At 49.7% G+C, this 18,074-nt stretch overlaps 1 protein-coding gene across 1 annotated transcript in view; it reads left to right on the top strand.

The window, feature by feature from the left end:
• Window positions 1-18,074, top strand: part of TRRAP (transformation/transcription domain associated protein) — a 342,568-nt gene that overhangs the window by 45,987 nt on the left and 278,507 nt on the right. The window contains exons 18-19 of the mRNA XM_030212524.1: window positions 11,959-12,124; window positions 16,960-17,216. Of these exons, the coding sequence (XP_030068384.1) occupies window positions 11,959-12,124; window positions 16,960-17,216 (423 nt within the window). The remainder of the gene's footprint in view (window positions 1-11,958; window positions 12,125-16,959; window positions 17,217-18,074) is intronic.

Genomic DNA, 18,074 nt, shown 5'->3' with positions numbered 1-18,074 from the left:
CCACCAGCCCCGCCTCCCACCACCGGCTCTGGCACAGACCGTATAAGTCTGCCCAGCACTATCCCCGCCTCCCGCCACCGACTCTGCCACCCAATCTCGGCTAAGCTCCCTAGGATCCATTCCTTCTGAACAGGATTCCTTTATGTTTATCCCACGCGTGTTTGAATTCTGTTACCGGCTAGCCACACATTTATTCACACCTTCAAAGAAATGAAGCAACTTGGTGAGGCAAGACTTCCCTTGGCTGAACCAATGCTGACTCTGTCCCATTAAACCATGTTTTTCTGTGTGTTCCATAATTTTATTCTTTATAATAGTTTCCACTATTTTGCCCGGCACTGAAGTCAGGCTTACCGGTCTATAATTTCCCGGTTCACCCCTGGAACCCTTTTTAAAAATCGGCGTTACATTGAAATATCATTTCCCGGCTGCAGGGGATGTGTGGAAATTACCCACCCTGAACCTGGCTAATAATATGCAAGGGGTTCCAGAACACACACACATCTATAGCTGAGTTCAGGGAAGACTTTCCGGGGAATAGGACAAAGTTGTAACGCATTGAATTTTCAAATGTACTATATTTTGCAGTCAAGTTTAAACACAGGTGCCTAGAGATTCTGGTGGTGTTGTATTGGCCTAGGTGTCTGTGTACCCGTGGACAATTTTCAAAGGGAAATTTGTACAAAATCAACAGGTAGAACTGTTTTATTCTTGAACTGTGGAGCTTAAGAAAATACTTAACACATCTTATCCAGAATGATGATGATTCCGTAGACACCACAGTGGGCTTGATTTCTACAATGTCTTTATTCATTCCTGCGTAGAGGGCAATAATTTTACTGCCAATGGCAGTGCAGCGCAGTTCCACAAATGCTTTATTTGTGTGGCACTGTAAGCACATTTTAAAGAGTGAATGCCTTATAGTGTTTCCCTTTGAAAATGAGGGCCAGTGCATGCATTACAAGTAAAATGTAAACACAGAGTTTGAAAAATGCAGTTTTCATGCATACTTGGACTCCCCAGACCTGCCCTTCCCTTCTTCTGTACAGATACAAAAATATATATACTATGAGCCATGCTGAGTCAGATTAAGGGCCATCAAGCTCAGCATCTTGTCTCTACTACTACTTATCATTTCTAAAGCGCTACTAGACGTACGCAATGCTGTACACTTGAACATGAACAGACAGTCCCTGCTCGACAGAGTTTACAATCTAATTAGGACAGACAAACAGGACAAATAAGGCATAAGGACAAAGAGTAGCAAGATTCCGGAATACCAAAGAGTAGCAAGATTCTGGAATCCCAAAGAGTAGCAAGATTCCGCGCAGAATCCCAACAGTAGAAAGATTCCGGAATCCCAAACACTACTACTACTTATCATTTCTATAGCGCTACTAGACGTACGCAGCGCTGTACACTTGAACATGAAGAGACAGTCCCTGCTCGACAGAGCTTACAATCTAATCAGGACAGACAAACAGGACAAATAAGGCATAAGGACAAAGAGTAGCAAGATTCCGGAATACCAAAGAGTAGCAAGATTCCGCGCAGAATCCCAACAGTAGAAAGATTCCTGAATCCCAAAGACTACTACTACTACTTATCATTTCTATAGCGCTACTAGACGTACGCAACGCTGTACACTTGAATATGAAGAGACAGTCCCTGTTCGACAGGATTTACAATCTAATTAGGACAGACAAACAGGACAAACAAGAGATAAGGGAATATTAAAGTGAGGATGATAAAATAAGGGTTGTGAACAAGGGTTAGGAGTTAAATGCAGCATCAAAAAGGTGGGCTTTTAGCTTAGATTTGAAGACGGCCAGAGATGGAGCTTGACGTACTGGCTCAGATTATGAGCCATGCTGAGTCAGATTAAGGGCCATCAAGCTCAGCATCTTGTTTCCGACAGTGGCCAGTCTAGATTGCAAGTACCTTGCAGATTCCCCCTAAAATAGTTTCTTATAACTACCTAGTGTACCTGAATGTAACTCACCTTGAGCTACTACTGAAAAAGATGTGAGCAAAATTCAAATAAATAAGCAAAATAGTTTATTTCCAGGGACTAGCAGGAGTTTTCCCAAGTCTGCCTGGCTCCTAATTTACTTTGGATTTTACCTCCAGAAACTTGTCCCAAGGTCTTTTGAACCCTGTCCTCTGCAACAGATTCCAGAGCTTAATTGTGTGCTTCATGAACTAACATTAGACAGCATGTATAAACCAACAAGGCCTTATAAGGCGTATTTACTACTGTCAAAACCTCATTAACCAAGATATACAGTTCATATACTTGTAAGACGTAACACTGAACCTTTTCTAATTCCACTGTATTCTTTTTGAGATGGGGTGACCAGAACTGCACACTATGCTTAAGGTGAGGTCACACTATAGAGAAGAAAAGAGAAGAAAACCTTCGCAAAATCAGTCACAAAACCAAGAAACAGCGGTGGCGGTCTAGGAAAGGAGAACGAAAACAAGGGTATATTAAAAATGTTTATTGAAGATAGGTAGACCCTACTCGGTTGAGTTTTTGCATCAGCCTTCCTCAGGGGTCAATGAAATCTCTATTGTTCACTCAGTGTGGTAAAAGTCCAAACACAATCTTCTTAAAAATAAGAATGATCCTCTATCACAATCAAAGATTGTGATTGTGTTGTGACTTTTGAGTCCACATTGAAGGTTTCATTGACCCTTGAGGAAAGCTGATGCCGAAACTCGGCCAAGTAGGGTCTATCTTTAGTAAACATTTTTTATGCACCCTTGGTTTCTTCCTCCTTTCCTGGTCCGCCACCGCTGTTTCTTGGTTTTGTATCAGTCACACTATACACCTGTATAGAGACAGCTTCCAGCTCAATTTTAAATTTGACCTTTAATGTTGATTCAGAGGGAATTGGTTGTGTCGACCTGTGAATGATTGGTATTCTGCTGTTCTTTATATGAATGATGGTTTCTTTCCTACATAATTTACTGGCTCTCCTTTCCTGTATGTTAATTAGAAATATGTATATTATTATTGTAGCATTTGTATCCCACGTTTTCCCACCAATTTGCAGGCTCAATGTGGCTTACAATTGCCGTAGTGGCGATTGCCATTTCTGGTCAATAGGATTACAGATGGTAATACTTTCAAGTGCGTACATACATGGTAGAAGAATACATTATGATATTACTTAGGTATCAACATTATGTTGTTGCATAGGTATCGACATTAGGGTAGAAGTGTTCGTGTTTGTTCAGTAAGAACAATGAGGTAGGTCAGTCGTGTAATGAGAGATCAGATCTGTCTTGTTCGTGTTCAGTCTTATTGTGTATTAATTAGGATGGTTGTTTGTGGTATGCCTTCTTGAATAAGTCAGTTTTCAGTAGTCTTCGGAATATGTTTAGATCTTGCGTTGTTTTTATGGCCTTCGGAAGTGCATTCCATGTTTGCGTACACATGTAGGAGAAGCTGGTTGCGTATGTGGACTTGTATTTTAGTCCTTTGCAATTGGAGTAGTGGAGGTTGAGGAATGTGCGTGCTGATCTTTTTGCATTCCTAGCAGGTAGGTCTATAAGGTCTGTCATGAAGGCTGGGGCTTCCCCGTGTATAATTTTGTAGACCAGGGTGCAGACTTTGAACGCAATTTGTTCTTTTAATGGAAGCCAATTGTATAACAAGTTATTAATAAACCATAAACATAATGATAATTTCAGTTTTGTTCTCCATTTCTTTCCTAATAATACACAACGTCCGTGTCTACATTTTTGGTAGTGGAGCACATTGGTCTGGAAAAGTCAACGTATTGTCCACAATGACTCCAGTAGCGCAACGTTTATCTGTACTGCAAGGGGAAAATAGTGTAAACACCTTTATTACTGGGGTAAACGCACTGTCCTTCAGATTCTGAAGAGGTCGCTCAAATTTGGGTGCGGGGTCCCAGATTTGCACATAAACTAATTAATTCGGCATTAACAAGTACTTTGGCAGCGATTAGGGGTTACGCACGGATCTGCACTGCACCCTGCTCTATAACATAGGCACCTAAATATCATAGCCAGCAGCTCCAGAGGGGGTGTGCCCAAGGGGGAGGGCATGGACTGGTCAGGGGCATTCCCAGAGATTAGGTGCGATGTGTGCCTAACTACCCGGCGCCAGCATTTACGTCATCCTTTGTTAGGTGTAAATGCTTTCGCCAAAAGTTAGGCACGGAAGGCCACTAAGTTACTTTTCTATAAAGGACGCTTTAGCGCGGATTATCCCGGTGCCAAACTGTGGGCATCATTTATTGAATCTATCCCTATGCGTATCGTATTTTCTCTGAAGACAATGAGTAGAGAGATGTGGTAGCCATGTTAGTCCACTTTTAAAGGTAATCAATAGAAATAGAACAGATTAGCTTTTGAAGATAGCCCTTCTTCGTCAGATCAGAAATAAGCCTTATTGACGTTGGATGTGCTCTAGATGATGAAGCATGGGCCCATTTTTGGACAAAAGTAGTGAAACCTCTTTCCTCCGCTTCTGTGTTTTTTTTTCTTTGTTACATTTGTACCCCGCGCTTTCCCACTCATGGCAGGCTCAATGCGGCTTACATATTGTATACAGGTACTTATGAGAGAGATTTGCATGCAGTGGAATCAGGTGCTTGCAAATCTCATGAATATTCATCGTGGGTATCCTGAAAACCTGACTGGCTGGGGGAACCACTGCCTTAAAGCATGGATTCAGTACAGGAAATGCTCAGCACATAGCACTTTCACTTAAATACAGATGTACGATGGGGGAACAAAGTCTTTTTCAAATGAGATCAAGTTGTAGGCCATGTCCTGGTTGTTATGCTTTTGGATAGCACTGACAGAACTCAGTAGGGCTCACAGGACAGAAAACAGAAATGTGCTTGAGGTTCTGTCTGATAGAGCTGTTCATTTGTCAGTGGGTACCTCCCTGTACCCAGCGTTTTGGGCAGCTGTATTGGTTATTCTCCGAGGACAAGCAGGCTGCTTGTTCTCACGACTGGGTTGACGTCCGCGGCAGCCCCCACCAACCGGAAGAAGCTTCGCGGGACGGTCGGCACGCAGGGCACGCCCACCGCGCATGCGCGGCCGTCTTCCCGCCCGTGCGCGACCGCTCCCGCCAGTTACTTTTTTTCCGCGACTGGAGAGAGTTGTGCAATTGCCTCTCTCTCCGTTCAGCCGCCGGATTTTTCGACCGCGTTTACGCGGATCGTTGCTTTGACCCGTTCGGTTCCTCTTTCTTTCTTTCTTTCTTTCTTCGTATTGTTAAAAAAAAAAAAAAAAAAAAAAAAAGATTTTCGCCGCGTGTGGAGCACGCGCTCCCCTTTTCCCTCGCTTCCAGCGGGGACGCCTCGTTGCGGCCTAGTGGCCGCTCGGTCGGCTAGTTTTTTCGTGGTGTGATTTTAGCCACCATTGCCGACTTTGACTTCGCCGACGCGATTTTTCCGTCGATGTCCTCGAAGGTCCCGAGTGGATTTAAAAAGTGTGGTCGCTGCGGCCGGCCGATCTCGCAGACCGACACCCACGCTTGGTGCCTCCAGTGCCTCGGGCCGGAGCACAATCTCAAGTCGTGCGCGCTGTGTCTCGGTCTCCGGAAACGGACTCAGGTTGCGAGGCAAGTTCTGCGGGACCGTCTTTTTGGAACTTGCGCCGGCCCCTCGACGTCGACCTCGACGGCATCGGTATCGAAGGCCGGATCTTCGGTACCGGTATCGATGCCCGAGACATCGGCACCGATGGCAGCGACCCCAGGAGAACAGGTCCCGTCGGCCCGCCGGTCCGCCGGTGAGAGTGGGGTTGAGAGGCCGCGTGGGCTGTCGGCCCCGGTCACTCCCTCAGCTCGTGAGCCACGGGACCGAACCCTGTCGGACCCGGTACCTCGAGACCGAGGGGGATCGACCTCCTCCTCCTCCATGCCCTCCGGCGCCGGTGACGTGCACCGGAAAAAAGATAAGAAGCGCCGTCACCGGGAGCCCTCGGTGCACCCTGAAGGGGAGTCGACGCCGAAGCGTCATCGCAGAGAGGAGAGATCTCCGTCGGTGGTGGAGGTACCGACGCGTCGGGGTTCCGGCACCTCGGTGCCGTCTCCTGGCCCCCAGCAGCTTCTGGCACCGACACCCTTACCGGCCCCACCGCCTTTCCCGGCAGCGGGCCTGGACGAGTGCCTCAGAGCCATCCTTCCGGGGATCCTGGAAGGGCTGATGCGCCAGGCTGTGCCGGCGTTGGGGGTGCTTGCGCCCCCGGCGCCGATGACTGTGGCGCCGGCGAGCTCTAGCCCGGCGCCGGGGCTGTCGACACCGCCGCCGCTTGCGGTGCCGGTCTCGACCGCCACGCAGGTGGAGTCCCCGTCGACGTCGATGGAGGGAGCTCCGTCCCCGCCGGCGCGGGAGTCCACCGCTCGACGACACCGAGACCTCGGTGCCTCGACGTCGAGCCGGGCCCGGTACCGGACTCAGCTACATGAGCTAATGTCCGATACCGAGGATGAGGACTCGTGGGGGGAAGAGGAAGACCCGAGATATTTCTCCTCAGAGGAGTCTACGGGCCTTCCCTCGGACCCCACGCCGTCACCGGAGAGGAAGCTCTCACCTCCTGAGAGTCTCTCCTTTGCCTCCTTTGTGCGGGATATGTCTATAAGCATTCCCTTTCCCGTGGTCTCTGTGGAAGAGCCGAGGGCCGAGATGCTCGAGGTCCTCGACTATCCATCACCACCTAGAGAGTCCTCCACGGTACCGCTGCACAATGTCCTGAAGGAGACGCTGCTTCGGAACTGGGTGCGACCACTAACTAACCCCACCATTCCCAAGAAAGCAGAGTCCCAGTACAGGATCCACTCTGACCCAGAGCTCATGCGGCCCCAGTTGCCCCATGACTCAGCGGTCGTGGATTCTGCTCTCAAGAGGGCACGGAGTTCGAGGGATACCGCCTCGGCGCCCCCGGGGCGGGAGTCTCGCACTCTGGACTCATTTGGGAGGAAGGCCTACCAATCCTCCATGCTCGTGACCCGCATCCAATCTTACCTGCTCTATATGAGCATCCACATGCGGACCAATGTGCAACAGCTGGCGGACCTGGTCGATAAGCTCCCGCCGGAGCAGTCCAGGCCATATCAGGAGGTGGTCAGGCAGCTGAAGGCGTGCAGAAAGTTCCTGTCCAGGGGGATTTTTGACACCTGTGACGTGGCATCTCGTGCTGCGGCCCAAGGTATAGTGATGCGCAGGCTCTCATGGCTGCGTGCCTCTGACCTGGACAACCGCACCCAGCAGAGACTGGCTGACGTCCCTTGCCGGGGGGATAATATTTTTGGCGAGAAGGTCGAGCAGATGGTTGACCAACTGCATCAGCGGGAAACCGCTCTCGACAAGCTCTCCCACCGGGCGCCTTCAGCACCCGCCCCCGCGGGCGGGGCGTTTTTTCCCGGGCTCGGCAGGCTGCACCCTATTCTTTTGCGAAGCGTAGGTACAACCAGCCGGCCCGAAGGCCTCGTCAGGCACAGGGACAGCCCCAGCGCGCTCGTTCCCGTCAACAGCGTGCGCCTAAGCAGCCCCCTGCGCCTCCACAGCAAAAGCCGGGGACGGGCTTTTGACTGGATCCACGGGAACATAGCCGCCCTACAAGTGTCCGTACCGGACGACCTGCCGGTCGGAGGGAGGTTAAAATTCTTTCACCAAAGGTGGCCTCTCATAACCTCCGACCAGTGGGTTCTCCAAATAGTGCGGTGCGGATACACCCTGAATTTGACCTCCCTGCCTCCAAATTGTCCTCCGGGAGCTCAGTCTTTCAGCTCCCATCACAAGCTGGTACTTGCAGAGGAACTCTCCGCCCTTCTCAGCGCCAATGCGGTCGAGCCCGTACCACCCGGGCAGGAAGGGCAGGGATTCTATTCCAGGTACTTCCTTGTGGAAAAGAAAACAGGGGGGATGCGTCCCATCCTAGACCTGAGAGGCCTGAACAAATTCCTGGTCAAAGAAAAGTTCAGGATGCTTTCCTTGGGCACCCTTCTGCCAATGATTCAGAAAAACGATTGGCTATGTTCCCTGGATTTAAAGGACGCATACACTCACATCCCGATACTGCCAGCTCACAGACAGTATCTCAGATTCCGCCTGGGCGCACGGCACTTTCAGTATTGTGTGCTGCCCTTTGGGCTCGCCTCTGCCCCACGAGTGTTTACAAAGTGCCTCGTGGTGGTAGCGGCCTACCTACGCAAGCTGGGAGTGCACGTGTTCCCATATCTCGACGATTGGCTGGTCAAGAACACCTCGAAGGCAGGAGCCCTCCGGTCCATGCAGTGCACTATTCAACTTCTGGAGCTGCTGGGGTTTGTGATAAATTACCCAAAGTCCCATCTCCAGCCAACTCAGTCTCTGGAATTCATAGGAGCGCTGCTGAATTCCCAGACGGTTCAGGCCTACCTTCCCGAAGCGAGGGCCACCAATCTCTTGGCCCTGGCTTCGCAGACCAGAGCGTCTCAGCAGATCACAGCTCGGCAGATGTTGAGACTTCTGGGTCATATGGCCTCCACAGTTCATGTGACTCCCATGGCTCGTCTTCACATGAGATCTGCTCAATGGACCCTAGCTTCCCAGTGGTTCCAAGCCACCGGGAATCTAGAGGATGTCATCCGCCTCTCCACCAGTTGCCGCACTTCACTGCTCTGGTGGACCATACGGACCAATTTGACCCTGGGACGTCCATTCCAAATTCCGCAGCCCACGAAAGTGCTGACGACGGATGCATCCCGCCTGGGGTGGGGAGCCCATGTCGATGGGCTTCACACCCAGGGTCTGTGGTCCCTCCAGGAAAAGGATCTGCAGATCAACCTCCTGGAGCTCCGAGCGATCTGGAACGCACTGAAGGCTTTCAGGGATCGGCTGTCCTGCCAAATTATCCAAATTCGGACAGACAATCAGGTTGCAATGTATTACGTCAACAAGCAGGGGGGCACCGGATCTCGCCCCCTGTGTCAGGAAGCCGTCGGTATGTGGCGTTGGGCGTGTCGCTTCGGCATGCTTCTCCAAGCCACGTACCTGGCAGGCGTAAACAACAGTCTGGCCGACAGACTGAGCAGAGTCATGCAACCGCACGAGTGGTCGCTCCATTCCAGAGTGGTACGCAAGATCTTCCGAGAGTGGGGCACCCCCTCGGTGGATCTTTTCGCCTCTCAGACCAACCACAAGCTGCCTCTGTTCTGTTCCAGGCTTCAGACACACGGCAGGCTAGCGTCAGATGCCTTTCTCCTTCATTGGGGGACCGGCCTCCTGTATGCTTATCCTCCCATACCTTTGGTGGGGAAGACCTTACTGAAGCTCAAGCAAGACCGCGGCACCATGATTCTGATAGCGCCCTTTTGGCCCCGTCAGATCTGGTTCCCTTTTCTTCTGGAGTTGTCCTCCGAAGAACCGTGGAGATTGGAGTGTTTTCCGACTCTCATTTCGCAGAACGACGGAGCGTTGCTGCACCCCAACCTTCAATCCCTGGCTCTCACGGCCTGGATGTTGAGGGCGTAGACTTCGCTGCGTTGGGTCTGTCTGAGGGTGTCTCCCGGGTCTTGCTTGCCTCTAGGAAGGATTCCACTAAAAAGAGTTACTTTTTCAAGTGGAGGAGGTTTGTCGTTTGGTGTGAGAGCAAGGCCCTAGAACCTCGTTCTTGCCCTGCACAGAACCTGCTTGAATACCTTCTGCACTTATCAGAGTCTGGCCTCAAGACCAACTCAGTAAGGAATCACCTTAGTGCGATTAGTGCTTACCATTATCGTGTGGAAGGTAAAGCCATCTCTGGAGAGCCTTTAGTCGTTCGATTCATGAGAGGTTTGCTTTTGTCAAAGCCCCCTATCAAGCCTCCTACTGTGTCATGGGATCTCAACGTCGTCCTCACCCAGCTGATGAAACCTCCTTTTGAGCCACTGAATACCTGCCATCTGAAGTACTTGACCTGGAAGGTCATTTTCTTGGTGGCAGTTACTTCAGCTCGTAGGGTCAGTGAGCTTCAAGCCCTGGTAGCTCATGCTCCATATACCAAATTTCATCACAACAGAGTAGTGCTCCGCACCCACCCAAAGTTCCTGCCGAAGGTGGTGTCGGAGTTCCATCTTAACCAGTCAATTGTCTTGCCAACATTCTTCCCCAGGCCGCATACCCGCCCTGCTGAACGTCAGTTGCACACATTGGACTGCAAGAGAGCATTGGCCTTCTACTTGGAGCGGACACAGCCCAACAGACAGTCCGCCCAATTGTTTATTTCTTTCGACCCTAACAGGCTAGGGGTCGCTGTCGGGAAACGCACCATCTCCAATTGGCTAGCAGACTGCATTTCCTTCACTTACGCCCAGGCTGGGCTGACTCTTGAGGGTCATGTCACGGCTCATAGTGTCAGAGCCATGGCAGCGTCGGTGGCCCACTTGAAGTCAGCCACTATTGAAGAGATCTGCAAGGCTGCGACGTGGTCATCTGTCCACACATTCACATCTCATTACTGCCTCCAGCAGGATACCCGACGCGACAGTCGGTTCGGGCAGTCGGTGCTGCAGAATCTGTTTGGGGTGTAAATCCAACTCCACCCTCCAGGACCCGAATTTATTCTGGTCAGGCTGCACTCTCAGTTAGTTGTTCTTCGTAGGTCAATTTCTGTTGTTCCCTCGCCGTTGCGAGGTTCAATTGACCTGGGTTCTTGTTTTGAGTGAGCCTGAGAGCTAGGGATACCCCAGTCGTGAGAACAAGCAGCCTGCTTGTCCTCGGAGAAAGGGTATGATACATACCTGTAGCAGTTGTTCTCCGAGGACAGCAGGCTGATTGTTCTCACCTACCCTCCCTCCTCCCCTTTGGAGTTGTGTGTTTCATCTTTTGCTAGTCATTCAACTGGCGGGAGCGGTCGCGCACGGGCGGGAAGACGGCCGCGCATGCGCGGTGGGCATGCCCTGCGTGCCGACCGTCCCGCGAAGCTTCTTCCGGTTGGTGGGGGCTGCCGCGGACGTCAACCCAGTCGTGAGAACAATCAGCCTGCTGTCCTCGGAGAACAACTGCTACAGGTATGTATCATACCCTGTATCACAGAATGGAACGTATGCCTCCCCTCCTCCCTCTAACTCTGCTGGTTGACTGCCCTGTATACTTCACCCCCCCCCCCCCCACCAATCTCTCTCTCCTTGCTTATTACCTCTCGCCTTGACTACTGCAACCTACTCCTCACTGGCCTCCCACTTAGCCATCTATTCCCCCCTTCAATCCGTTCAGAACTCTGCTGCACGTCTCATCTTCCGTCTGGACCGATATGCCCATATTATCCCTCTCCTCAGGTCACTTCACTGGCTTCCGATCAGGTACCGCATACAATTCAAGCTTCTCCTACTTACCTACAAATGCACTCGATCTGCAGCCCCTCGTTACCTCTCTACTCTCATCTCCCCTTACGTCCGTACCCGAAACCTCTGCTCACAGGTCAAATCCCTCCTCTCAGTACCCTTCTCCACCACCGCCAACTCCAGGCTCCGCTCTTTCTAACTCTCCTCACCCCATGCGTAGAATAAACTCCCTGAGCACATACGCCAGGCCCCCTCCCTGCCCATCTTCAAATCCTTGCTCAAAGCCCAACTCTTCAATGTCGCCTTCGGCACATAACCACTATACCTCTACTCAGGGAATCTAGTCTGTGTCCTGAAAATGGCAGATACAAATCAAGGTAAGGTATACACAAGAAGTAGCACATATGAGTTTATCTTGTTGGGCAGACTAGATGGACCGTGCAGGTCTTTTTCTGCCGTCATCTACTATGTTACTATGTTGAGCAGGGAATATCCTTCTTTGTTAAATTGTACAGCGCTGTGTAACCCTAGTAGCGCTTTAGAAATGTTAAGTAGTAGTAGTTTTAGACCCAGGAAAATCAGAAGGAGATCAATTTCAGAAGGTGTTTGAAGTGTTAGCTGACATCTTGTGCTCTCATAACTTTAACTTTTCTCTCTTGCAGCCGCATTTGCACAAGATAGTGAACAGTTCCATGGAGCTTGCACAGACGGCCAAGGAGCCCTATAACTACTTCCTGCTTCTGCGGGCTCTCTTCAGATCTATTGGCGGCGGCAGTCATGATCTCCTCTATCAAGAGTTCTTACCGCTCCTGCCTAACTTGCTACAAGGTCAGAAGAGTCTTTCCTTAAATGTTTAACAGCCAGAAACGGCAATTCAGGTTCCTGAATTTTTACCTTTTAAGCTGCGGCTCACTTGTAAGTCCACCAGTATTAAATTACTTTGACTTCTTACAAAGCATTAACACAGGGGTTCTCAAATCGGTCCTTGAGACACACCCAATCAGTCATGGTTTCAGGATACTCACAATGAATATGCATGAGATAAATCTGCATTTACTACCTTGATTGTATGCAAATCTATCTCATGCATATTTATCTGATTTATTTGATCTGAGGTGATCATTGTATTGTTGATATATTTGATATGTGAAAAATAAAGGGTAGCATTTACTATAATAAGTTTATCTTGTTGGGCAGACTGGATGGACCGTACAGATCTTTATCTGCCGTCACTTACTATGTTACTACGTTTAGACCAATATATGATGCATATTTGTTACGGATAACATGATTGGCTAGGGGTATCCCAAGGACTGGGTTGAGAATCCCTGCATCAACAGTACATTTAGCTGGAAAACCAGTAATGCAGATATTTTGAACCTTTTTTTTTTTGGTATGTTTTCTTGTTAACACCTCCCCCCCCCCCCGGGGGGGCAGCCTTTCAACTAGAGCAGCACAGTTGGGTTGCAGAACAACACTGGCACAGCCAGCAAAAAAGCAACAAGCTACTGTCAGCACAGTGGCAAACCTTTAATAAACACATAAGAATAGCCATATTGGGTCAGACCAGTGGTCCATCTAGGCCCAGTATCCTGCTTCCAGTTACATTCCATGCTGCCGATCCTGTGGCAAGCAGTGATTTCCCCATGTCTGTCTCAACAGTAGACTATGGACTAGACAGCTGCACGGGAACAGGGTTCGCGGGAATCCTGGATGAACCTGGCTCCTGTGGGGATCTCGCGGAAGTGTAGGAAAGTCCAGTCTTGCCTCCGCAAACGTATGTCAACGTATCCCGTTGGTTCAGTGGCCTCCCACAGGCAGGAAAGATCCCCATTCCCTCCTTCCCGCTGATCCTGTCATTGCTGCGAAGACCTCAGGTGGTGGCCTTGCGAGACCTCCGCATGAAGCCTGCACAGCATGTACTCAAGACTCCCACAGGAAATATTGCATGGAAGGGGGCAGGACCCAGCAAGCTTTGAGCATTTGTAGTGCTGTAATCCCTCCACCTCACTGAGTTCCTTTTACTGGAGGATGAGGTTTGGGTGGCGGCAGGAGCAGGGGGAAGGGAAGGGGGAATGTTGGATACCTAGGGAGGGGTGTATGAAAAGGGAAGGATGCTAGTCCAGCGTTCACCTTTTCTTCCCTCACCCTCACAAATAGTCCAGCATTTACCTTTTCTTCCCCTCCCCACCCTCACTATTAGTCCAGCATTTACCTTTTCTTCCCCTCCCGACCCTCACTAACAGTCCAGCATTTACCTTTTCTTCCCCTCCCCACCCTCACTAACAGTCCAGCATTTACCTTTTCTTCCCCTCCCCACCCTCACTAACAGTCCAGCATTTACCTTTTCTTCCCTCACCCTCACAAATAGTCCAGCATTTACCTTTTCTTCCCCTCCCCACCCTCACTAACAGTCCAGCATTTACCTTTTCTTCCCCTCCCCACCCTCACTAACAGTCCAGCATTTACCTTTTCTTCCCCTCCCCACCCTCACTAACAGTCCAGCATTTACCTTTTCTTTCCCTCCCCACCCTCACTAACAGTCCAGCATTTACCTTTTCTTCCCCTCCCCACCCTCACTAATAGTCCAGCATTTACCTTTTCTTCCCCTCCCCACCCTCACTAATAGTCCAGCATTTACCTTTTCTTCCCCTCCCCACCCTCACAAATAGTCCAGCATTTACCTTTTCTTCCCCTCCCCACCCTCACTAACAGTCCAGCATTTACCTTTTCTTCCCCTCCCCACCCTCACTAACAGTCCAGCATTTACCTTTTCTTTCCCTCCCCACCCTCACTAATAGTCCAGCATTTACCTTTCTTCCCCTCCCCACCCTCACTAATAGTCCAGCATTTACCTTTTCTTCTCCTCCCCACCCTCACTATTAGTCCAGCTACCTTTTCTTCCCCTCCCCACCCTCACTAATAGTCCAGCTACCTTTTCTTCCCCTCCCCACCCTCACTAATAGTCCAGCATTTACCTTTTCTTCCCCTCCCCACCCTCACTAATAGTCCAGCATTTACCTTTTCTTCCCCTCCCCACCCTCACTATTAGTCCAGCTACCTTTCTTCCCCTCCCCACCCTCACTAATAGTCCAGCATTTACCTTTTCTTCCCCGCCCCACCCTCACTAACAGTCCAGCATTTACCTTTTCTTCCCCGCCCCACCCTCACTAACAGTCCAGCATTTACCTTTTCTTCCCCTCCCCACCCTCACTAATAGTCCAGCATTTACCTTTTCTTCCCCTCCCCACCCTCACTAATAGTCCAGCATTTACCTTTTCTTCCCCTCCCCACCCTCACTAATAGTCCAGCATTTACCTTTTCTTCCCCTCCCCACCCTCACTAACAGTCCAGCATTTACCTTTTCTTCCCCGCCCCACCCTCACTAATAGTCCAGCATTTACCTTTTCTTCCCCTCCCCACCCTCACTAATAGTCCAGCATTTACCTTTTCTTCCCCTCCCCACCCTCACTAATAGTCCAGCATTTACCTTTTCTTCCCCTCCCCACCCTCACTAATAGTCCAGCATTTACCTTTTCTTCCCCTCCCCACCCTCACTAATAGTCCAGCATTTACCTTTTCTTCCCCTCCCCACCCTCACTAATAGTCCAGCATTTACCTTTTCTTCCCCTCCCCACCCTCACTAACAGTCCAGCATTTACCTTTTCTTCCCCTCCCCACCCTCACTAACAGTCCAGCATTTACCTTTTCTTCCCCTCCCCATTCTCACTAATAGTCCAGCATTTACCTTTTCTTCCCCTCCCCACCCTCACTAATAGTCCAGCATTTACCTTTTCTTCCCCTCCCCATTCTCACTAATAGTCCAGCATTTACCTTTTCTTCCCCTCCCCACCCTCACTAACAGTCCAGCATTTACCTTTTCTTCCCCTCCCCACCCTCACTAACAGTCCAGCATTTACCTTTTCTTCCCCTCCCCATTCTCACTAATAGTCCAGCATTTACCTTTTCTTCCCCTCCCCACCCTCACTAATAGTCCAGCATTTACCTTTTCTTCCCCTCCCCATTCTCACTAATAGTCCAGCATTTACCTTTTCTTCCCCTCCCCACCCTCACTAACAGTCCAGCATTTACCTTTTCTTCCCCTCCCCACCCTCACTAATAGTCCAGCATTTACCTTTTCTTCCCCTCCCCACCCTCACTAACAGTCCAGCATTTACCTTTTCTTCCCCTCCCCACCCTCACAAATAGTCCAGCATTTACCTTTTCTTCCCCTCCCCACCCTCACTAACAGTCCAGCATTTACCTTTTCTTCCCCTCCCCACCCTCACTAACAGTCCAGCATTTACCTTTTCTTTCCCTCCCCACCCTCACTAACAGTCCAGCATTTACCTTTTCTTCCCCTCCCCACCCTCACTAATAGTCCAGCATTTACCTTTTCTTCTCCTCCCCACCCTCACTATTAGTCCAGCTACCTTTTCTTCCCCTCCCCACCCTCACTAATAGTCCAGCTACCTTTTCTTCCCCTCCCCACCCTCACTAATAGTCCAGCATTTACCTTTTCTTCCCCTCCCCACCCTCACTAATAGTCCAGCATTTACCTTTTCTTCCCCTCCCCACCCTCACTATTAGTCCAGCTACCTTTTCTTCCCCTCCCCACCCTCACTAATAGTCCAGCATTTACCTTTTCTTCCCCGCCCCACCCTCACTAATAGTCCAGCATTTACCTTTTCTTCCCCGCCCCACCCTCACTAACAGTCCAGCATTTACCTTTTCTTCCCCTCCCACCCTCACTAATAGTCCAGCATTTACCTTTTCTTCCCCTCCCCACCCTCACTAATAGTCCAGCATTTACCTTTTCTTCCCCTCCCCACCCTCACTAATAGTCCAGCATTTACCTTTTCTTCCCCTCCCCACCCTCACTAACAGTCCAGCATTTACCTTTTCTTCCCCGCCCCACCCTCACTAATAGTCCAGCATTTACCTTTTCTTCCCCTCCCCACCCTCACTAATAGTCCAGCATTTACCTTTTCTTCCCCTCCCCACCCTCACTAATAGTCCAGCATTTACCTTTTCTTCCCCTCCCCATTCTCACTAATAGTCCAGCATTTACCTTTTCTTCCCCTCCCCACCCTCACTAACAGTCCAGCATTTACCTTTTCTTCCCCTCCCCACCCTCACTAACAGTCCAGCATTTACCTTTTCTTCCCCTCCCCACCCTCACTAACAGTCCAGCATTTACCTTTTCTTCCCCCCCCCCACCTTCATAAATAGTCCAGCATCTCTCCCTCCTATCCCCCCCTCCTGCTGGTGACCAGGCAGTTCCCATTGTCTCCCTTGACCCCTCTTGTCTCTAGCTGTCGGTGGCAGCGAACAGCGATTCATACATCCTGCTCGCGCCATCCCTGGTGCTTTTTCTCTGATGCTTCCCGCTTATGCAGAAGCAGGAATTTACATCAGAGAGAAGACAACAGGATTGGTGCGAGCAGGTTGTATGAATCGCTGCTCTCTGCTTGCTCCTGCCACCAACTGCTAGAGATAAAACTCTGACCCTCAACTCCCATGGCACAGCAGTTGAAAAACCGCCGACTTAGCCTCAGATACCTGCCCTTCCTTCCCCCAAACGTTTGGACAATTCAAGTATATTACTGGGGAAAAATGCATCTTAACAAAATTCCTTATTTTTTTTTGTTTTTGTTTTTCAGGTCTTAATATGTTGCAGAGTGGCCTACACAAGCAGCACATGAAGGATCTGTTTGTAGAATTGTGTTTGACTGTGCCGGTCCGACTTAGCTCCCTGCTGCCGTACCTCCCGATGCTGATGGATCCCTTGGTGTCAGCTCTGAATGGCTCTCAGACCTTGGTTAGCCAAGGCCTGAGAACGCTTGAACTTTGTGTGGACAACCTTCAGCCAGATTTCCTATATGACCACATTCAACCTGTGCGAGCTGAACTTATGCAGGCAAGTGTTAGAAACCGCCACCAGGGGGCACCAGGAATTCATAGTGCTCGATTCTCACCGTTTTGACATTCCTCTCTGCTTTGTAACTTGGTTAATTCAGAGTGTAAGGTGGGACACTTGTTTTCAGTAGTACCACTTGATCTTCAGCTTCTCTGTTACTACTCCTCTTACTCTGACTCAGTTTCATTTCAATACCGATTCAAAAGCCCTGTTAAAAACAATAGACTGACCCAGATATGTGGAGAAGCCTAGATCGTGCCCGCTGTCTCCCTTTAGCTGTCCTCTGTTCTGCACGGACCAGTGGCTCTGGTTGTCCGCTCCATTCTCCAGGTTCTGAGTGCTGTGCTTTTATTTCGTTGATTGCACTGTGTGAGATCTGTAGGCTGCTCCAGCTCAGCCGAACAGTAGAGGAGCCAGACTGGTAAAAGGGAACCCCCCCCCCCCCCCCCAAAACAAAACAGACGAACCAATTGGCTATTACTGAGGGGGTGGTGCAATGCATCTGATATCCTGTAGACATTAAATTCATACTACCAAAATGCAGAGGAATGAAGGACTGATATCAAAATTCAAATATTCAATAGATCCAATCTCCAGTGGTAATAGATATTAAGCAGCAGCTTATAGGAAACTACTACTACTACTACTTAACATTAGGAAACAATAGTTCTTGGGAGGGAAAAGCCTCAGGATACACTTTGGCATTTTTTTTTATCTGTGCTTTTTCATATTCAGCCATTGGCATAACCCCCCCCCCCCCCCCCCCCCCCCAAACCTCCCACTGAGCATTTTTATATAATTTACGTGTAATAATTTGTATTTTTGTACTTTAAAAATGTTAAGGGTTGAAGTGTATTC

This window comes from Microcaecilia unicolor, chromosome 8, assembly GCF_901765095.1.
Source record: "Microcaecilia unicolor chromosome 8, aMicUni1.1, whole genome shotgun sequence".
Taxonomy (NCBI): domain Eukaryota; kingdom Metazoa; phylum Chordata; class Amphibia; order Gymnophiona; family Siphonopidae; genus Microcaecilia; species Microcaecilia unicolor.
Note: the sequence above shows the minus strand (reverse complement) of the source record. Positions and strands in the feature narration are given on the sequence as shown.